At 38.4% G+C, this 22465-nt stretch overlaps 1 protein-coding gene across 4 annotated transcripts in view; it reads left to right on the top strand.

The window, feature by feature from the left end:
* The first annotated feature begins 10066 nt into the window (after window positions 1–10066).
* The window catches only part of CACNA2D1 (calcium voltage-gated channel auxiliary subunit alpha2delta 1), a 429793-nt gene continuing 417394 nt past the window's right edge, over window positions 10067–22465 (top strand). For all 4 annotated transcript variants that reach the window (XR_008465561.1, XM_054196028.1, XM_054196020.1 and 1 more), the window contains exon 1: window positions 10067–10274. Coding sequence is in view for 3 of the 4 variants with exons in the window: in XM_054196028.1 (XP_054052003.1) it covers window positions 10180–10274 (95 nt within the window). In the remaining variant the exon portion in view is untranslated. The remainder of the gene's footprint in view (window positions 10275–22465) is intronic.

Genomic DNA, 22465 nt, shown 5'->3' with positions numbered 1-22465 from the left:
TTGATGACAATTTTAAATACTGGACTGTTAATACATACAAGCAGTTGGGGTGCCATCTACCCCTCTGAAGAAGATTAGTCATAAACTGGGCACCAATTCTGACCTACTTAAAGTCTGAAACCAGGATTTCAGCACTGCACAGAACAAATGCTTTTCTGCTTCAAAAGGTTATATTTCACACCCAAAGCACAGGTGGGCACATGTGGGACTCGACAATGGGCTTCCCTTGGTAATAAAAAGGGGAACATTTATATGGTACTCCTGGAGTCAGTCATCTACATTTCAAAGTGGGGGAAAGGTTTTCTGTACTCGAGGGATGGACAACTCAACATTTAAAAACACATTTTCTATCAATCACAGCTATTGATGGAAATACAGCTTAGATGATTGTTATAATTTTCATATGATATTTTAAGAGTTAGTATGATGAATGATCGCTACATTTACTTACAGAGAAATGGTGCTAGTAGTTTCCCAAAGTGAAGGGGGTTTTGTTTTTTAAGAAAAAATGGATTTTTACAATAATCCTATTTCCTCTGTTTCCTCCAATAATTAAGAGCCATCAGTTATAAATGTAAAGAAATATCTGAAAGGTCCTTTAAAAAGGAAATATTCCTGTTACTTCAAGGTATCATCTTGAAATATCAAAATAATTCTCACCTTTTTTTCCCCACAGTAGTTTCTAGTTGCTCTCATTTGTTATTTATCAGTAATTGATTTTATTTTCACTTTATTTTCTCATGTGAGAGGAGAGTGAATATTAAATCCATATCTGCCTTTACCAGGACATTGTACCTAGACATTTTGGAATACTTCTTAGCCAACAGCAAATGTTGTCTGAAGAGAGAATTTAGAGATGACTCAAAGATAATAACAGGTACTTGGTGTGTTGGCTGATGCACCGTGCTCTTGCTCTTGTAAATGTGCTGAGCAGAGGATGTAAAAACTGTACTTCAGTTTGAGGAGACACAGTCACATGATTAATCTATAATTCACATAAGATAGCAAATTTATGATTGAGTCTTCATTCTTTCAAGTAATAGAGATCTATGATTTTAAACTTTTTAGTTGTAACCAGATCCGGTGGTAGTGTGTTTATATCTATAAAATCTGTGATTCTGGAGCCAGGCATAACTGCATGTTTACTTGCACTGCATGCACTCTGACTTCACTCGACGTTCTAGACTATACCAAAAAGTGAAAACTAGAATTAAATTTAAAAGGATCAAGTGAGAGCAGATTATTAACTTGAGTAATTCATGATTTAAGTTCCATAATTCTTTCTGAAAATGTTCACATCCCTATGTGTCATTAATTTTTTTAATCTTGCGATGCTTAAGGTTAAGGGATTTTTATGTATTTTTATATATACATAGAATCATAGAATCTTCATGGTTGGAAAGGACCTTTGAGATCATCGAGTCCAACTATAATATAAGTATATACATATAAATAAAAAAAATACATAAACATATATATAGTCAGATTGCCTTTGTCCTCCTTTTAGAAAAACAAAAAACCAACAAAACAAAAACAACTACTCAACTTGCTTCCCTTCACACCTTCTTTAAATTCTCACAGTTACTATGGGAACAGCTATTAAACTGGGAGTGGCAGTAATTAATAACATCTGCAAGTGTAATATGAAGTCTACAACATAATTAATCCCAGCATTTGGAGTGGATTGTACAGAGCTGCGCTTTTTGCTTTGCATGGAACTGCAGACTGTGCAGAGACGATTTTAACAAGGGGGCTTAACATTACTGTATTGATAAATTATGGCTTATGAAATAGTTTGGACAATAGAGGGGGTATTAACTCCTATTAGTAAGTGACATCATTGTTACGTAGTTCAATGGGGAATGATTTGAGAAAGAATTAAGCCCATATAGATACTATGGGAACATGCAAAACTTTTACTTCACATTTTCAGACAACATAAAAATACTCACTGCTAAAATGATAGCAGAAGCTTGAAATTAAACTTTAAATTCATTCCTTCATTTTAATTAGAGACTGGGGTTGAGCAGATGTGCAAGTTTACCTACATCTGCTTTTATCTTTTCACTTTTCACTTTAAAAGCTGAATTGGAATTTTTTAAGAACTGACCATTAAAAATTTTTAGTATGTCATGAAAGAGATGAGAGAACCTATCTGCCCTTAGGCTTTATCGGAAAAGGAGCATTATAAATATTTATTTATTATTTTATTATTTATTAATACTTCTTTATACTTCGCATAAAGTCTACCACCTATCCCACCAGCTTCTCTCATTAGAAACTGTGGGTACCGAGAAGATTCAAGTTTACCTTAAATCATTTTTGCAATTGGTGTAAAATGTGTAGCAGACCGCGTATTGTCAGGTTGCGGTACACAGCATCACACAGGAGTGGGTCCTGTCCTCACCCTGAGCACAAGCAGTGAGCCTCCTGCTCCTCAACAGAATCTCCGTGGCTTCCCTTATCTAAGTTAATAATCTCTGTTTAGGGGCAAAGCATATTAGCTTGGGCCCGATCCCAGATAACGGAGCCACCTGGCTTCTGATCCAGCACAGATCACGGCAAAGTCATGTCAGTCTCCTCCCTTGACATACTAAACAACTTGTAAAATATGCATCTTCTTTTTACTGTTATGACTCCTAATTTGCCATCTTTTAAAACTAAAATAAGCGGACACGTGCACATCAGTGCGTAGGTCAAACCTCTGTCCGTGTTCTCCTTCCCTTTTCTCTTCTTTGTGATCCTTCTCACTTGCCTGCACCTCTTCTTCTTCAGCACTAAGTTTTCCATCCCCTTACTAACTCATCTTGCTAATCAATTTTTTTCCTCCTCATTTTCCTGTTTTCTTGTTTCATTTTACTTCTCCCCACCCCACTCTTTCCTTTCCTTTTTAAAATTTTATCCTCCTTTTATGGTATATAAAGTCAATGGTTTATCTTCATTTCCACGTGCATACCCTGCCTTCTTGATTTGTACTTTCCTGTTCTTAACTCTCTCACTCTGACTTTTTTTTTCACCTCTTCTTGGCCCCATATTCCTTCTGAGTTATTTTTGTGGTCACTAATATTTTGTAAGGAGACTGATATCATCTCAGCCACCTATTTTAGGATGATATGCATCATTCTGTGGGGGTGCTGGTCCGTGTCCATTGCCTACAAATGGAGCCGAGATCACTAGTCTTTTCCTAGCTGCTAAACTTAAAAGCATCGGGAGGTCAGTGATCCAACACCGAATGCAAAAAACACTCTGTAAAAGGTTCTTGGAGGCAATTCTCTGACAAATACCGTGTCTCGTTCATGCACAATACCTCGTACAAGAATACCAATGCTCACGCACTCTCAGGCTGTCATTCTCTGCTAAGAGCACAAGCCACTTAAACAACAGTCATTTAATTAAAAGCACAGTACTTACTGTTGTTACTTATTGGATAAGACAAAATAAACTTTTTTCCTTGTAGGAAGTCCCTGTGCATCTCACCAAGTGCAAAATGAGAACAGTAACGACTATGTTCCTGAAAGAAGGGAGTCAGGTACAACTTCCCCACTAAGCTTCAGCTCCCCCTATTGAACTTCCAAGAGCAGCTGGATGGTATGACAACACCCATTCTTTTGCAGGAATATGGCTAATTAAAATCTCAATAATAACTCCCGAATGCAGCTTTCACAATCAGCTGGTTGATTAGGTTAGATGGGTAGAGCAGGTATGAGATACTGAGGTGGCTTCGCTCCGTTCATCAGAAGAGGTTTGCTGTGATCGTTCTGATTGCCACCTCCCAGAGCAGCTCAGAGTCCCCTCCTTCCAGTGGCACCAGGTACAATTTCTTAGTCCTAAAAGTTGCAAGATAGCAGATTTCAGGAGAGTAGCACACTTACGTTTAGAAAAGCTTCTACTGGTGTAAGGATGAACCCCACGGGGTGAAAATGTGGGGGAAAATTGTCTAATTTACAAGGGGAAAGAAGAAATACATAATTTTTGGTTTCAAGCAAGAACTGTATCTGCTTAAAGTCAATTAAGGGATAGAATAAACTAAGTTAAAAGATTAGCAGCTGGGTGGAAGATAGACAAGGTTGTACAAAAATATTTTGTCACCTAATCACATCCTTACATAAAATATATATGTTATTTGTGTAAGACTGTTCTTAGAAGTTATATTTCTCTATACACTCAGAACATACCAGTTTAACATTTATAATTGAGAGTTTCCTCCATCAAGATTACTGACATTTATGGTTTTCTGTGAATAGTGTCACAACATCAATATGAGATTTACAACGAGCACTTCTACATTACACTGTGAAATATAGTGATTTTTGAACAAAAAAAAAAGTTAATTTTCCTTCCAAACTTAGAAATATAATAATAATAAAATCAACGCAGAGCCTTTCAGAACTAAAACACCATCTCCACATAGTGCTACAGTGTCCTGCGTATTAGGATTATCAGGATCAGTGGTAGATGAATAAACTTTGCATTACGCTTCCTCCTTAAATGGATGAAGTTTTACGTGCCTAGCACTTTGTTTTAAGATAGTTTTCTTTGGTATTCACTGAGAGAATGTTTATTATGCTGGGCTCCAAGTTTCAGTATTAAACTATCCTAAAATTACTGTTGGTTTAACAGCAGCATCAAAAAAAACAACCAAACAAAAAACTTTCTGTGTGAAAATGCATACCTCCCCGCTCTCATCACCAGAAGTAGGATGAGTGTTCTCCTCAAATCTGGCAATAAAAAGAAAAAAAAGCAAAACCACTTAATTATATCAGATAAGGAAAGTTTTGCTACCAGCTTCAGCATGCTTACTCAAATGTGAATGAAAACACGAGTGAGAACAAAACAGTGTTGGTTACCTTGCTGCTGGATGTAGCTTTTATACTGTAGGTTTTATATTTTACAGTATAAAATTATATACAATTCAAATGCGTAAACCAATTCAGCTCACTTGCAATGCGCCAGATCCCGCACTTCCATCTGGTGTAAACTTGAATAAGATTATTTTTCCCCCTGAAATGAGAAATTGAGATCAGGCTGCCTGCACCCTCTAGTCACCCCAGCACAACCAAAGAGAATGAGAATTATTCAGTGAGATTACCCCCTCCTGCCCTGTGCAACACGCAAACATAAAGAAAATACTACATGCCTCAACAAAACGGTGTTTTGGTATAAAAAAAAAAACAAACTTTTTACTGTATTTCAGCAAGCACATTTTGGCTGAACTGAATGACATCTGGGGTTCCATCTAGCGAAGTACTTGTCACCCCAACCAGAGAGGTGAAGTGTACTCAGCACACTGCAGATTAGGCTCAACAAGAATAACAGCCACTACCAATTTATTGAATATAAGCCCCCAAAAAAGACACTTAAAACACTTGATCATTGCATGCTATCTATTCACACCAGTGCTACTGCCATCATTGTATATGTTAAATCTTGAACCACCACTGTTTTCCAAAAGTTTTATGGCAATGCTAATTACTGAAGAATGAGTTGATGTACAAGCGTAAAACCAGATTAATAAAACTTTGAATCTGGATCTAATTTAATATGCTTGTTTGTTTCTCTGTTTGTTTGTTTGTTTTAAAATAGCTAAGAGACAGAAGGCCCAGCTCTTTTGTCTCTTATGCTGGATTTGCAACAGGGTAAATCATTTAAGAAAATGTAATTAATACATCCAGAAATTAAAATTAAAGATAAAAGCTTGATCCTGAATTAATACTGATATTGATACTGATCAATACTTGTTACTGATATACTGAACTGAGAAGTGTTCGATGAAAATTAAAATTCATATTTTTGCAACAGGAATATTTATTTCTAATGTACGGACCATCATGGTCAATTGAAAGATTCCCAGTAATTTCAGTAGAATCGTAGAACAGAATAGAATCATGGAGTCACTTAGGTTGGAGAAGACCTTTAAGATCATCAAGTCCTACCATAAACCTAACGCTGCCAAGCTCACCAAGTAGGTGCAAAGCAAACTTTCAAAGCTCCTTCACAGAAAGGTCTCGGTCAGATATGACAGGCAATAAATTTAGAATGAAGTGAAGTAAGAATGAAGAAAGATTTACTTTCGTGGTTTGTCATTCAAGTCCATATTTAAGTGCTTAAAAAAGAAGACTTGTCAGCTGTAATAGATCTTTAGGAACCTTAACACAGATAAATTATAAGAAAATCTGCAGTGCAACATTACTGTGAAGTTAAAACCACGTATTTAAAATATTGTTTGAGACGCAACTGCATAGGGAAATAGTATAATCATCAAATGTAAGGGAACTGATCACTTAGGAGATTTTAATGGCTTTTTAAAACTTCATGATGAAACTACATTTGTGCTTTTTTTTTCTGGATTATGGGAGGATGAAGAAATATCAAGAAATTAAATTCTGCTAGCATTATTTTTAAGTCAATCACACTTTCCTGTCAAAGCTAGTGGGAACTCATTTGAGCACAGTTACTCAAATCCACACGTTTGTAGGATGAGGTCAAGATTTCTAAATGTTCTGCATCTTTATTAAATACCTGGTATAAAAATGCATTTTTAATCCATAAATAATTAGATGAAACAAAAGAGTGAGTAAATAGTAAATAACACGTTAGTCCTGGAGTAACTCCTGCATTCTTTTCTTCCCCGTGCGTCAGGGTGGCATTGGCTTCCTAAGTTTCAGATTCAAAAAAAAAAGGCAAAAATTCAAAACACAGCTTCAAGCCTCACTTAATTTTGAAGGAATACTGCTGTTATTGGAGTCCAACTTTTCTCAAAACTGGGCTCTACTCCAACCTTGCTTGTAAATCCTGTAAAGCTTGCAAGCTGAACTTGAGTTGCCTGGCACAGATCTGAGTCTTCCCATGAACGCCACACAGGTAGCCCTTGCTGAGCTCCATTTTCCAGCCCTGGGTGCTCCTCAACATTTCAATCGGCTTGTTTGGAGCTAACTTGGGTATTTCTCCTCCACGCCACAGCTTCATGTAGGCACCCCTTCTCTTTTCCTTCCTCATGTAGACTCAGTGAACTCCGCAGGCATTCGCTTGCACCTAAGCAACATTCACTGTAGGCTTACCTTGCAGAGAGTCTCGTTATACAGTTGTAAACAGCACAGTAGATTTGATGCTTCAAATATTGCTATATTAAAACATAGTGGTATTTTCTCTAGCAGCTTTTTTGTATTTCAGCTATTGTTACAGAGTATTAGTACTGATGAAACAGTCGTAATCCAGACCTTATGGTACTAGGTGGGGTGTCAGCCCACCCATGCATTGCACCATTGCATTGTTAGCCATGTGTTATTGTTGTTGGAATTATTAGTAGCAATAATTATTGCCCTAAGGAGCTCTGTAAATGACTGATACAGCATCAGAAATGCAGGCTTACAGAAAACTATACTAAATATGAAAGAGGCATTCCTGTGTAATCCTATAGTTTTCTATTTATTATTTTACGCTATCGTTCTTCGATCTTTCTTTGTCTCCTGTACTTTATATTGAAACAATATATTTGAGGGAGAGCGATGTTGTTTATTCCCACCTATTGAAACTGTTTCCCGGGTGGGTTTGCAGAGTCATTTGCACCCTTTCTCACCCTCACCAATGTGTGCATCCTTTTCTGCTTGCCCACTTCAGTGGGAGTGGAGACCACCTATTTTCCAGCTTCGTGCCCATGGCTTGGTGGGCAGTGTGTGGTCCTCTGGGGAAGCTTAGCTGGGAACTGAACATAAGCAATTTTCCATTGAGCAGAGATGACATGACTGAATGCTGCTGGATCCTTCAGGTAGGGAAGGAGCCAGGTGGGGCATTTCCAACCTTTCTTCTGAAGGGGTGTTGCCAGAGTGTTAGTCCATCACTGTATTGCCCACTGTGAGGCTGTTGGGGTTTTGGGGCACAACTAACAGAATATCTAGTTTGTGAATCTCAGTAGAGTTTAGGCATGAACTTGTGCTGACCTTCAAAGTCCTATCAAGGAGCAGAACCAGTGGGTTTTTTTTGAATATTGATGCTCATAACTGTCCTCTTGATGCTGGACAATGTTACTGTTAAACTGGCTACCCTTAAACAGTGTGAGGCCTCAAGAATAAGGAGATACCTTAAATTACACTCTAAGAAGTAACAAAGTCCACAAAGTCTTCTCTCCATCCTGGATCTCATCTCGATACATCCTGTGTGAAGCAGGCCCTCTGTGTCACATCCCCATGACGCTGCAGTTACCCCTTGCACCTTGCAGTAGAGACCCTTGGTGCCTCAACATCCCTGTAGGAAAGTGGAGGTGCTCAGATGAGAGCTACAGATGAGTATCTGAAGTGTTGCCACTCGATGTAGAAAAACCGTAAAGCCTATGGAGACCTACAAAAGCTGGGCTACAGGTACTCTTCAGACTGTTTGAGTCTTCAGGCTGCAGTATCATTTCAGAAATTGCTATTTCAGACTTGCATCCAAACCCTGAATCCTACGTACCTACAGGTAGGTGGATAGGTGAAGAAAACTGGGAGTGCTTCCCACCAGCTCCAAAGTGCCAGCTCCAATCCAGAAACAATGTAGATGAGTGACTGCATGCTTTACAGATTGCAACTGAAATATCGTGCTGGCTTCAAGCCTGGGAAATGCGAACACTCAATTCTTCATTTGTGGATCTCAGCTCTGGTCCTTTTGCCACCTATAAAATAGAGACGAGCACTTTTCTGGTTTATAGAAATTGTAGTGAGTCAATACATTCAAGATGATGCGACCTTTAAATACAAAGGATGTGAAAACAACATGAATACTGGGTCTGCTCTTTCATTTTCACCTGTTGGACTAATTAAATATAGAAGTATATAAATATATTACATAATTATATTGAAATAATTAATTAAATAAACAGAAACATATAAAAAGAAATAGAAAGAAACAAAAATAGCAACCACAGACTGAAAAGAAAATCAAAATTGTCGCGGAACTTTTAACTGCTTTAGTAAATAAGCTAAAAAGTATTTCCCTGGACTACTTTCTCCATTTGTACGGAGCACGTATAGTTGCCACAGAGACGGGTATGCGTGAGCATGGGGAAAATCAAGGGCGGCAGAGGGAATTTGCCCTCCGAATTTTCAAAGGAATCTGAAATGAAGCCCTGGGTTAGAGATGCGGCTGGGGCGGGGGTGAAGCCCGAGGGCTCCCAGCCGTGTCCCCGGGGACCCGCTTCCCAGAAGCGCTTCGGGGACCCGCCGGGGACGGGACCCTGCAGAGGGCGGGGGCGGCCGCTCCGCGGGGCCACCCCTCCGCGGGCGCGCAGCGGCTGCGCGAGCGGCACCGCGCCGCGCTCGCCCCTCCGCGCTGAGGAGCGCTTCTACTGCCAGCAGCGGAAAGAGAGACGTTTATCCATCCATATATAAATATATATGTACATATCTATGAACGCACGCAGCCCGGGCTGGTGGCACACGGGCTGTGCGAGGCTGCGGCTTAACAGCGAGGAGGAATTAAAATAAGGCACGAAGCGGTTTTAAAAATAGGGTGCGGGCGGCGGGGAGGTGCGGCACGCCGCGGGGGGGAGCGGGGGGCGGCCCGGCCCTGCCCGGCCCGGGGAGTTCCTCGGCTGCCTTGTAAGGAGCGCGGCCGCCACAGGGCCCGGCGCCCTCCCCCGCTCCCCGCCCCGACTTTCCCCCGCCGCCGGCAGGGAAGGCAGGAGCCGGGAGCGATCTGCCCGTCTCCAACTCTCTCCCCTTCTTTTCCTCCTCTCCCTTCAGGAGCCCCCACCCCGCCTGCCTCTCTCCTCCTCCTCCTTCTGCTCTGCAATCGGGGGGATAAATCAGGGAAGGAGACACACGCACAGAGTGAGCGGAGATCTGTTACAAAAGTAGCCCTGATGGCGACGGATCAGATGAAGCCGGAGCTGCTGCTGGAGTAGCAGAGAGTAGAGTATCTCTCTCTCTCGCTTCTCTATTTCTCGTCTTCCCCCTCTCCACCCACAGATCTCCATCGTTTCTCCTCCTCCTTCCCACCCTCGGCCGCGCTCCCGCTTCTCCGCACATCTCTGGGCTGCGCCTCCTGCGAGGGGGCGGGTGGGTGTGGGGGGGGGGGGGAGGGAGGGAGAGCGGAGGAGGCTTTAAAAAACAACAGCCCCCCCCACACCACCACACACACAATAATTGAATTTATTATTATTGCCGTCTCGCCGACTTGGGGAAGGGGGATCGATCTTCGATCAGGAAGATGGCTGCTGGCTGGCTGCTAGTCTTTAGCCTGACACTTTTCCAGTCCCTGGTGATGAACCACTCCTCGGAGGGACCTTTTCCTTCGGCCACCACGTAAGTCCCCGCGGGGTCCGGGGGTCTGGGGCGGGGTGGGAGCACGGCCGGGGCGGGGGGGAAGGGGCAGGGCCGCACCGCTGCGCCCGTGGAAGAGCGCGGCGCCGGCGAAAATACAAAGGGGAAATAAAGTAAGTCCGGGCGGAAAGTGGCGGCGAGGTAAAATTGCAGGATTTCGGCTGGTTTTGTTTGGGAAAGAGTGAGGGTAGCGGAGGGTCCCTCCGGGGGGGTGGGGGAGGGTGGGGAGAGTGCCCCGGTGGCGGGACTTTTGAGGTGAGGGCTTCGCCTCACAGAAGCGGATCCCAGCTCTAAATATACCCCCGGCAGCTCCGCCGCGCTGAGAGGAAAGTTTCGAGTTACACTGAGCCCGCCCCCTCCTCCCACAAAGGTTATTTCAGCCTGGCTGGAGTTTTAGCACTATTTAAACAAACAAACAAACAAAAAAATTAAAAACTTTAGCCATTCGGTTAAAATTCACGCAAAAGGCAGATTTTCCTCGCCTTGCTGCGGCAGGCGTGTGGACCCGGCAGGCGAGGGGTTCCTTTGAGTTTTGAGGCTGTGCTTCAGCTCACTCCCACCTGGCCGTGTTCCAGCGCACACCACGGGTATTTTGACAGTCGCAGGGTTTGTTTTCTGTCCCTGGTCGCCCGGGGGGGTGGCTGGGTGTGCGCAGGCGTGTGCCTCACCAGAGGGGCTTCGGCGTGCTTAAAGCAACCCAAGTAAAGAACTGTTTTCTTCAGCCTTGGCCTTGTGAATCTTCGCTTCTCAAAAATCCGCTTTGCCAGAGCTGAGGGATGCTCTCGGTACGAGCAGCTTTCTGTTTTGCGGGGCCGTAAGATAGAAATCTTTAAAGCACTGCAGGCTTATTAGCGTGAAAGTGTTGCCCAGAGCAGTGCAAAGATCACATCATGAAAGCAGGCAATAAAAGAAAGGCAAAAAATAAGCCAATACATCATATTTGAGATTCGCCTACAGATTGGAAAAAAACCACCCACAATAAAACATTACGGACTAATGACTGTGTTTTCTTCCTTTTTCTTCTTTCTTCCTCACCTTATTATTTTTATATATATATTACATTTTTTAAGTACTTACCCTTAAACCTGGGTTAAAGCTACCGGTAGGTAACTTTTAAGTGGATGACTCACTTTAATACATTTTACATAAAAAAACCCAGTGCTAGTGGTAGTCTTCCCTATTGTTTAATGCTGGGTAGAATTTATTGCCCTCGTTCATCCTGTGCAGAAGGATGAGTTTACAGCAATTACCAGCAATGCATTTTCACCAATTAGTACTGCTGGTAGGTTGTTATAATTGGATTCAGTTCTGAGTACCGGTTCCATTATGAAAGACTCAAAGGGATGCTTGCACTGTTAAATGAAAGAAAGGAATACAAAGATAAGTGTAAAATAACTACTTAATATCTTGTAAGTTGAATAAATATAGCCTTTCACTGAAGGGAAAATTATATTTTAAAATATTCTCGTGTTACAGCTTATAAAGATGTGCCATGTAGAAGCAAGAGTGACAAAATACAAAGCCAGGGCTTTTTAAGTCAGTGCTTTTCTTGTGTTTCAGCACCTGTATTTATTGTTTCTTATTGAGCTGATAAGCTTATTATACACAACTAATTACAGTTTATATCCTACATAGATTTTTCTAGTTTTACAACAGAAAGAAATGTGGGACCTAGTGAAATTAAAAGAATGTTGTATGATTTCAAATAGAAGTCTAGATCACTTTTTAGCATAACATGATGTGATTTTTCCTTAAAACTGTTTTCGTCCCTCTGTCCATGTTTGCTAATTCCCTTCAGAATTTACCTTTACTCCCAGTCATGGTAATAGAAATTGTCAACAGGGAAACATATTATATAATATAACTTTAATTATAACTGTACTTATGATTAAGTAATTCAGAATATGATGTTAGTCAATAGCATTTCCATGTTCTACACAATCTACTTGCTGTTGGCTTTCTTTTTTCTCATTATTATTCCATTGAAATACTGTAGAAACAATCTCTAGCACCTGTCCATCCTTCATAGTAATGTTTCCTCTTTGAAATTAAATCAAAGTGCAAATAAGGCTTAGTTCATTTAAAAGACAGCACAACAGGTTGATGCAGGACGAGCTGCTTTGCAAAAAGTAATGATGTAACAGGTGAAAGAGAAAACAATTTTTGGATTCTTTTTTAAGTCTTGACAGCGGTATTTTGTTTCCTACTATAGATTGCAAATGGGGAAGAACAAAGAGAACTGATGCAAATGCCCTTAATGTGAAAGATTTTATATTTTAAGAATATTAAAAATAGGAAAAAATGACAGGAGAAGAGAATAAAGAAAAGAAAGGATATTAATAATTGAAGAACTGAAGGTTTGCTGATGTTATGTTCTTAGCTATTTGTTTTCTTCCCAGTATTTTCAGTCTCTTTTTCTCTTAGTTAAAAAGTTGGTCTGAGGAAGCAGTATTTCCCAGCTGTTGTATGAAAAATTGTGCATATTCAGGGCTATATAGTTCATGATTTCATCAACAACTCATTATTGTACAATCGCTTTTCCTTCAGTCATCTGTTCCTTCTGCATCAGTAAATATTTTAACATGTGCTTTTGCTAAAACATCCGGAAGTTTTTATCACCAATACAGTAGTATATAAGTATGAAACATTTTTAGCAAAAAATGCTGAAGGTTTAAGCAATGTCTGTTTGGTAAAATCTCAGTCATTTGATTACTTTTACTTCTCTGACCAGGCAAAAATGCTCTGATATATTTGCCCATCAATGCATAGAGAATTTAAAGTGAAGGATTGTGGTGTATGAAATGGGGACCTCCATTTTTCATTGAAAATATGAGCAGGTGGTATAATCACATTTGTTGCTTCCTGGATTGGAATATTTCACCACAAATATTGAAGACTTTTCTGTAATGAACTCTTTAAGTATAGCAGTAATTATGTCTTGATCTTTAGCTATAAGGTTTAGTTACTGATTGATACACGTTAGGTTTCATTAAAATGTATCATTTTCATTGTATCATGTATTAGGGATCTGTTATATGTTGGTATAGGATCTCATGCTTTTACTTTTAACATAGCAACTCCAAATATTCATTTATACATGCAGCACAGCAGGTATTTTGCGCTTATATGAGAATATTGTTGTATATATTACTCCTGTCACTATAACCATGCTACTGCTAACGCAGTACGCAAAGCACTCCTTTCTTTGTAGCCACGTATATTTATTTATCATCCACAGCTACACAGATTTAAAAAAAAATGCTATTAAGTAAATGTGATTTGCATGTTTCCTGGTAAAGGTAGCATAGGGCTCACTTTATTTCTGTTCTTTTGTCTATACGGCATCAAAACAGATAGTCTTGAGTTTAAAAATGTGTTGTAGTTCTTAAGTATACTGTTGACACCATACGTCTTAGGAGTGTTGATATTTTTACTGATAGTAAGTAGTGTACGATATAAAGATGTACCTACTGCTTCCTGATGAGAAACCTGTCTTTACTGATTAAAAAAGAAAACAAAAAAGAACAACAAAAAAACCCCAAACAAACCAGATATTTTAATTTTAATGAATCTACAAATGAAGCCTTTCAATATCAATGGTACTGTTTCTGTAATTACATCATTCCGGATATAGCTTAATGTCCGTTTTTAATTTATTTTTCTCTAATTTTCCTCCCCCATTCATTTTCTCTCTTTTATCCTTTTTTCCTCCTCAGTCACTTGTTCTGTATGTAGAGATTAAAATATGCATTATATTCAAGACAGATCTGCTACTTAGATAAATTAGTGTAAAATATCTGAGGATAAAAATAATATACAGAGGATAAAAATAATATACATATGAACATATATATATATATCTGTATGCAGGCAGGAAATTTTTAGAAAAGCAGTTGTGTATTCCCATTTTTAATTTGCATGAATCATCCTTGCTGTTTCGGTGTCATTAGGACAAGTCAGGGAAATCTATATGAGTCATACGAATTAGAGCTTGCACAACTGGGACATTTGTATTTTTGGTTTCTGCACATGGACCTAACAAGTGTGGGTCTTGCTGAGAATGTCACTGGACTTGGTACACAGCGTCGCTTTCTATATAAAATCAGTGACCAAATGTAGGCAGAAGATATTTATAATGTGCCCTTTTCATCTGTTTCTACTGTGAGATTTAGGGATTTTGACACCTCTCATATACATATAATCTCATTTTTAGCATAAAGTCTGTGATAGAAGAATGCCAATTTTATTGCTGGTGTTAATTAGAAAAGACAGCTGCGTTAATGGATTGTAAAATACCAGGCTCCTTCTCATTTGAATATTGTATTTTCCAATCTATTTAAAAATCTTCATTATTAGGGGAAAAAAAAAATAATCTCCTGAAGTGTACCTTCATATTAGTGAAGTGGAAAGAAAGCCAAAAGATGAAATCTACTTAGAATTAGGGAAGTGCAATATCACCTCTTAGTGTTTTCTCAGCAGCATTCAGCATTACGCAACATCCATAAACTCACCAGTATTTTAAAAAGTGTCACTCCAATCCACTCTTCTACTAGAAACATAGTTAAAGATAAGTGTCTAACAGCTTGTTGATTGGCATTGCTTTCTTTTGTGAGTGCCTTTGTACACGTGGTGGGGATAAATACAAATTATTTGGATCCACAAAGCATTTTTCTGTGTGTTTGGTTGTTTTTTGTTGTTTTTTTTTTTTTTTTTAAATTTTGTGATGTGAATTGTGAATGGGTATTTTTTATTTTTTTTTCCTGTTTCCCTCTTTATTATACTTATGCTGGGGCCTCAAAATTAACAAATTCTGCAGATTTACATTTTATTAAGTATGAAAATTCAGCTGAAAACGTCAAAATAGATACCGATCATAAGAGATGAAATTTCATTGAAATAAATCAGCATTGTAGAGGTTCTTGCCATCTTTCATTTTGCAGTGATGCTATTTTCAGAACTGCATTGCTCATACCCTGCAAAATGATTTTATCCAAGAATTCAGCTGCTAGAAAGAGAGCTGGAGCTTGGCAGCACATTAGTCTGAAATGTATTCATTGTTAAATAGAAGACCAGTTGTACAGATCTTAAAAATATTTATCTAGCAGAGCATTTTAAATTGATGGAAGCACCGTCACAGTATTATTACTTTAATCTTTTGTAACAAAGAAACAAAATAGACTATAGTTGCCCACTGATAACTGTGATCTGATACGCTTATGCCTTTATTCTTCCCTTCTGCGAGAATCCTTTACCCAAGGTAGAATTATCTTCTAGACCAATGTTTGACTTAAACCTCTGCAAGATAGGGGTTGCGGTTTAGCAGCGTTTTAGTAGTTTAAGAGAAAAATGACTCATTCTCTCTGTTGTTCAACATAGCAGAAGCAGAACTGGGCCCCAGACTGTTTTCTACTTTGCAGCAATAGAGGAGCTTTTGATCCCTATGTGCTTGGGATGCATGTTGTGCTTACAGTGCTTACTAAGACCTTAGAGGCAAAAGCTGATATTATGGACTACAGAAAAATGTTGTTTTCTAGCGCCTTGTTAAAATATCTGCTTTAACTGAATAAAAGATTTACCACAACATACCACTGGAATAAAATGGTTGGACCAGAGCTATAATTTGGTAAAGCCAGGTGCCATCCTTTATTTATGTCTTTTATGAATGCTGAATCAGACTTCTTGAAAGAAGGATTGACAGCTCAGTGTCCTCGGTGTCCAGGTAAAACACATCTAGCACCTTGAAAATACACAGAACTTAAGAACTACAAAATAATAACTGCACTTCTTCTGCCACCCCTGGGCAGCGCCGGTGCGTTGTGTCTTAGATCACTCAGCTCGTTCCTGCATTAGCTTTTTCATTCCATCTACAGCTGCTGCAGGACAGGTATCAATGAATACTTAAATTATTTGCATTTGAGATTACACCTCTGATTTATTTCTGATGTTGCATCTATTAAGTAGCCTGATCCCACCTGACTGTTCTCAAATGTATATTGGGCAACGCTGTGTTCCGTAGGATGAGACCAAGAGCTGGATTTTGCATCAGTTGGGCCATTGCTTACTATAGCAAATTGGTCATTGCTATTAGAGAGTGTGGTGATTCTTCTTTCCCTCCTGATTTGCAATATTAAAGGAGAACTGGAATCAATATTGCTTGCAAAATATGATTTTTATGTCAAGCAGTACTGTGTAATGCACACTGTAGTGATGCAGAATGTCTCACATTTAAGGTGCAAAAATATAACATTGATAGTGAAATCACTCTCAGCTGAATTTATACTTCAGTGATGTTCACAGATTGGATATTCTCTATTTAGGGCCAAGCCATGCTGCTGAAATTAAGAAGTTCTGTTGATATTCATAGGGAAAAAAAAAAAACATGTAAGAGCGAAGATTTTCAAAATATGCCTCAGCAGTTTTTAATAGCTAAAAATTAATGGCGTATGCCTGCAGCTATTCAGCTCAAGTGGGATTTGTCTTTTCCTTCTCCAGTGCTTTCCAAACTATTTTTGACCTACTCTGCTTCTAAGCAAACTCAATGTTTCACACCTTCCTTCCTCCCTCCCAGGCTTAATAAGTTTTCAGGGTGAAATGTAAAATATACTGGCTTTTTCACAGGCACAAATTGACAAGAATATGGCTCACTATTTGGTAATGTTACACTAATGATGTTAGGGAAAGGACCACGTTTTTTCACTTATGTCCCTTTTACAACACCTTTCTCTGCTCCTGAACATCAAACTGAAGACAAAGTGTTGAATTTCTGTTCCTTGTGTAATTTTTGTTATTTATTTACAAAGATTCTAACAAGTTTATGAAAAAGATTGACATTATTTTGCATCAACAAATCAGCAAGCTTTTGCAGTTAATTACAGTAATTCAAAACCAGACTTTTTTTTAATCTGAGGCAGGCCTGAAATACCCATAGAATATGAATGTGAAGTTATAATATTGCTGACTATTATAAAAAATATTTTATTGGATTTTCCACACTCTTTTAAAATTACATTCTCACTCCCTCTTGTTTGAGAGTTGGTCAGGACAAGAACTGTAGTCTGATTTTGTAACAGATTTAAGCCCTTTTCATTTTTTGAAATTTCCTCAGTTTTTCCAGAGTCATGAATGTTGACCCAAGAATGCAGAAAGAAGAGGATTTTTTTTTAAGAATGTGTCCTGTGGATTATATTGGCTAAGAATAATTTTTTCATAGCAATTGTTATCTTTAACATGGAGATATATATTGGATCAGTGGTCCTTTCTTCAACCCTTGTGCGTATAAAGCTTGAGTTGAAGTCTATGAGCAAAGAGTCTCAAATTTATCCATTATAATAAATTCTGATTCACTTTTGACCTGATTTGCGAAGTAAATAAGAACACGAAGGAGTTGCTGAGTCCACAGTCTAGTTTTTGTAGCAATCAGATGATAAATGTTGTTAATTGTTATTGAAAGGAGAAAAGCTAGATTCAGTTCATCCAAACAATTTTCTAACTCAAGTGCTCCTATTTCCCCTGTGCAGCTCCCTGCTAGATTGGTCTAAAAGCCTAAAACATTTCCCAGCAATATAATCTCTCCCTCCCTTATCTTTACTGGGACTTTTAATATATTTTGCAAAGCATGGACTAAATCTTCTTTCAAGTAGGCATAAAAATAAAGTTACAAAAGTTCTCTGGGTAAAGGTGGCAGGACTAAGGCTTAAATCAAGGCATGCCATTTTTCTCAATTGTCACTTTTAATACCGTGCTGCATTTTTCTTTCTGCACTAAGGTAGTCTTACACAAACCAGTAAAAAAGTTTTCTTCCTTCTTGGAATGAGTAGAAATTTGCCACACCAGGCTTGTGTTGACTCTTGATTTGAAATTCAAACTTTTTCCATAGGAGGAAACTGAGTCACAGGGGGCTCTTCTGTCAAAGATTATAATGTGAAACGTCTGAGCTGGAAGAATTGTGTTTATCGCTACAGCACGAAGGAGGAGAGTATTGATAAAGAAAGAGATGACTAGAAGTACGAATTACAAATTTTGGGGTTTTATGATTCCTTCCCCCACTCTTACAGGTGAATAACTTACTCCCACACATGTAGATCCAACATCTCATTATCATCTCAATATTGAGGGATAAGTTCAACAGTCCATTAGAAGAAGTTTTGATTTATGATGCTCTGATGTGGACTAGTGGGAAAAATGGTTTATTTTGTAAATGGCTGAATGAACCCTCTTAATTAATCATTTCCCCCCATTGTGGATTTGAATAGTCTATTTGGTAGAGGCCTTGTGGATCCTAAATACAGCCCTGTACTTGGAGGTTCCCCTCTTTACTTGGGGAGCGCTCTGCCCTGTGAGATATGTTGATAGTCTGTTTCATGAGTTTAATCCAGAAATGTGGTGGATTCTGATGCAGATGTTGATGCAGATGTTGGGGTTTTTTTTTCAGTATATGGCTGATTTCTTTTAGTAGATTGAATTAGAATAAAATATAATACATAATATACTATTCTTCAGTAAGTATTCAGGATAATTCTTGCAGAGGTTGTTGAATGTCCATATTTTCTGTTAGCCTCATATATAAATTTATTCTTTTTACATCTAGATGTACCAAATCCATTAGATTTTTTTTTCAAAGACAGGTTAAAGTGAAGAGATATACATGTAGGAATGCGTGGTGAGAGAAGATGGAAATTGAGTGAAGTGAGCAATGAGTTTCCTTGCACCATCCTCTTCTGTGGAAAGTTATTCTTTGGTAGGATGGTTAGCTCTGTGCGTATTTCCTAATGCAGCAATGATTTCTTGATCTGAAATAAATGAATTCAGTGACAACAATTTTGAAAAAGAAAACAGAATAGAAATATTTAATCAGAAAAAATCTGGTTTTATTTTCTGCACGTGATGTACGTGCTGAATTGCATGTATCTTGGCTGAGCTCTTTATCATTGTATGTCTCTATTATTATCCACCTCCCTTTATCTGGCTTGCATTATTTCTTAAGTTTTGTATCTTAGTTTTCCACACAAAGTTCTCTCATTAAAGTAGGAAACTGCACTATCTTACCATTTAGTCAGGCAAGGTTTTATTGTCAAGATTAATTTGTTAGCTAATGCCTCTAAAGCCCTCTGTAGTTGAAAAGTGTTGTTAAGCTGTTAAGCCTTGTTTATTAAGGTGTTTTGCTATATTCCCACCTTAACTCAGAAACTTGCATGACCAAACCTTTCCTGTATGATTTACCTGGTTCTCGAAGTTGTGTTTTTTTTTTTTTTTTTAGTAGAATCTTTGTAGAAAAGGTACCATCATATCTGCTGCTTTTGGTAACTTGAGATCTGGGGAGTTAGAAGAAGTCAATCCTCACGATCTGTACTTCTTGGATGTACACAGATTGTAAAACATAAGTTTAGCAGCATTTTTAGAAACTAAGAGGAGTCAGCAAAAATCTGCAGACAGTATCATGAAAAGAAGCCAGCATATCTGACTCATGCCAAGGCTGCGTGCTAGTTGCACTCCTTTGCCACACTGCAAATCACTGTTCTCAGTGTTGAAAGCAGTTGGAGCTGTAGGTGCCCAATTTATCTGAAAATTGTATTGTGAATATTTTGTACTTTCTAATTAACACAGAGGCAATGAGGGGGACAATAATAGCCAAGGGCGCATGACACTTGAGTTCAGTACCCTGATATGCTAGCCACCTTTTTTGCAGTACTGGCTACTGCTTGTTTTATTTCTTTGTTCCCATTTCTGAAATGGGAATGATACTGCACTGCCATCCTGCCTGAATAAATGTGTTGCATACTGCAAGGTGTCTTGCTTTTGTAAGAAGGCAGAGCATGAAAATATATAATTAATGCTGTTTAGGTGGTCCGGTATCAACTTGTTTCTGTATATAAACTACTAACATGCCTAAGATGATCATTAGCAATCACTAATTACCTGATAATCACCAAGGCTATCAAGTTTTCAAGTAGGAGTAACATAATTTTCATAGCAATTATTTTGGCTTCCTGCGAACAGTAACAACGTAAGTGTAGTCCTTACCAATTTTAGTGTTATTTACCAAGCCACTTTTCTTGTCTAAGCATCGTCTTGGATTAGACTTCTATCTGTTGGGAATATATTTTAGATTATGTGGGTAGATATATAAACTGGGAGAGGACTAATGCATGCAGGAACATGTCTTCAGGAGATTTCACTATGCTATACACATGGGGAAAAGCTTTGCGGTAACTGAAAGCAGAATCTGGTCCTTATAGTCACTTTTGACTGATTAGAAATACATGAAGGATTAATTGGTTTGTTGCATGACTAAGAGTATGTCTCAGGATATACTCTAAATGTCTTTGGAAATGATTAGGTACCCAAGTTCATCCTTCTTTGCACCAGTGTAATTTCAGCAAAATGAGTATCAGTCCTGTATCATTTAAAACCTAAGTGCAAGGATGAATCCACATAAAATAATTTCTGATTAAACACGTACAGGTTTCTTCGCAACAGAATGAGTCATCACTGTCAAGGCCTGATTGTAAAAATTATATAAAATAAAAAGTAATACACGATCATATTAGGCTATACAGAGGGGAATAGTAAGATACCACAAAGAAACCATGCGTGATATCAGATGTGGTCATTTGTCTTCCTTTTAAATTATAAGCTCTGACACCACTTCATTGTCCGTGCCCCACTGAGCAAGTGTCCATGTAAAACAGAACTTCTTAATGTGCTGGAAGGCATTGAAAAATGTTCCTCCAGATTAGGAACAAACACAATTTTATATACATATGGAAATGTAAGGAAGAAATGCTTTCATTTTTAAAGTACTGCAACGTTGAGTAATGTGCAGGATAACAGTAAGTGGCTTTCACAAATTGACTTTTTTTGTATTTTTTTTTTAAGCAATTAGTTCTAGTGCTTGGCACTGTAATTTTGAATGGTGGGAATGATAGAAGTCATTTATTTTTACCTCTAATTATGCACAACCCAATAATTTATTCACCTTCTGGTATGAAATCTTAATTTTTCAGATAAATAGGTTTAAATTCAGCAAGAAATTTATAGAGAAACTGAATATTTTTTTCCAATGAAGCTGCGTTTACTCTGAAAGATGATGTTGGTACTTTATGGGGACATGAGGTGACATTCTGGTGTGATAGCTGCTTTGCCATTAGAAGCACTCGGCCAGTGTCTTTATTCATTTGCTATGGAAGTGTTCCTAGTATAGATACACTCTCCTGGTCTGCAAAATTTGGATTAAAAGCATCCACCACATGGATAGTGAGAGATACAATTAACAAATGGCCATAAAAAATATTGTAGTGGATGTATAGAATACTTTGCCTGCAGCTATTTTTCTGATAGTGATTTTCCTTTGCGTAACTCCATTTATTAGTAGGATAAAATACTTTTATTGCCTGTGAGGTAGTTTTGCACAAAAATGCTCAGTTGTTCTTGTAGATATCCATGTTTCTGTTAGCACTTTATGTATTCAGTGGCGGTGCTTTCAGCTTCACAAGCACAGGTTAAACACTGGTGATTAAATATTTTGTTCCAGTCTAATTACCTGCGGCTCTATTTCTTTTTAGTGAGTAGTGTTCTACTCTACAATTGTCCCATTACTCTCCATGGGATTTATCTGTTTACAGAATAAAGTGCTTATCAGTCTTAAAAAAAATCTAAGTTATCTGATGGTAAAGCTAAACACTTGAAAACTAGGAAATGCAAGATATTGAAATTGCCTTATGGCCTTAAATAGTTTTCCTTATACATCTTCATTGTGATGCTGTCTTCAGTTACAAAATCAAGCATTATTTTTTCTGCTGGCAACACTTTTCATTGAGGATGTGAAATAGATACACTAGGGCAGAATCATACTTACATGTGCTTACATATTAAAATGCAGATGAATTCTTATTTCGGTTATTTGACTTTACAGCTTTTATGATTTTGACTTAATGAGAGTGTTTTTTTCTATAGCTAATTATTCAAAATGCAATTCCAATATAAGACTAACATGACAGGTGGATTTTGTAGACAACTTTGTTAAAACTGCAAAGGACATACCTTATCTCTGGCAATGAAAACCTGGTAATAACTTCCACTACACGGAGAGATTGCAGAAGCATCTGCCTCTGGCATTGGAAAGTAAGGTATTAGCCAAAAGTCACCCTTTGAACCCCAAAACTATGGTAAAGATA

The sequence above is a fragment of the Rissa tridactyla genome, chromosome 1 (assembly GCF_028500815.1).
Source record: "Rissa tridactyla isolate bRisTri1 chromosome 1, bRisTri1.patW.cur.20221130, whole genome shotgun sequence".
In the NCBI taxonomy this organism is placed as follows: domain Eukaryota; kingdom Metazoa; phylum Chordata; class Aves; order Charadriiformes; family Laridae; genus Rissa; species Rissa tridactyla.
The sequence above is the reverse complement of the archived record's forward strand: the minus strand, read 5'-3'. Positions and strand labels throughout refer to the sequence as shown.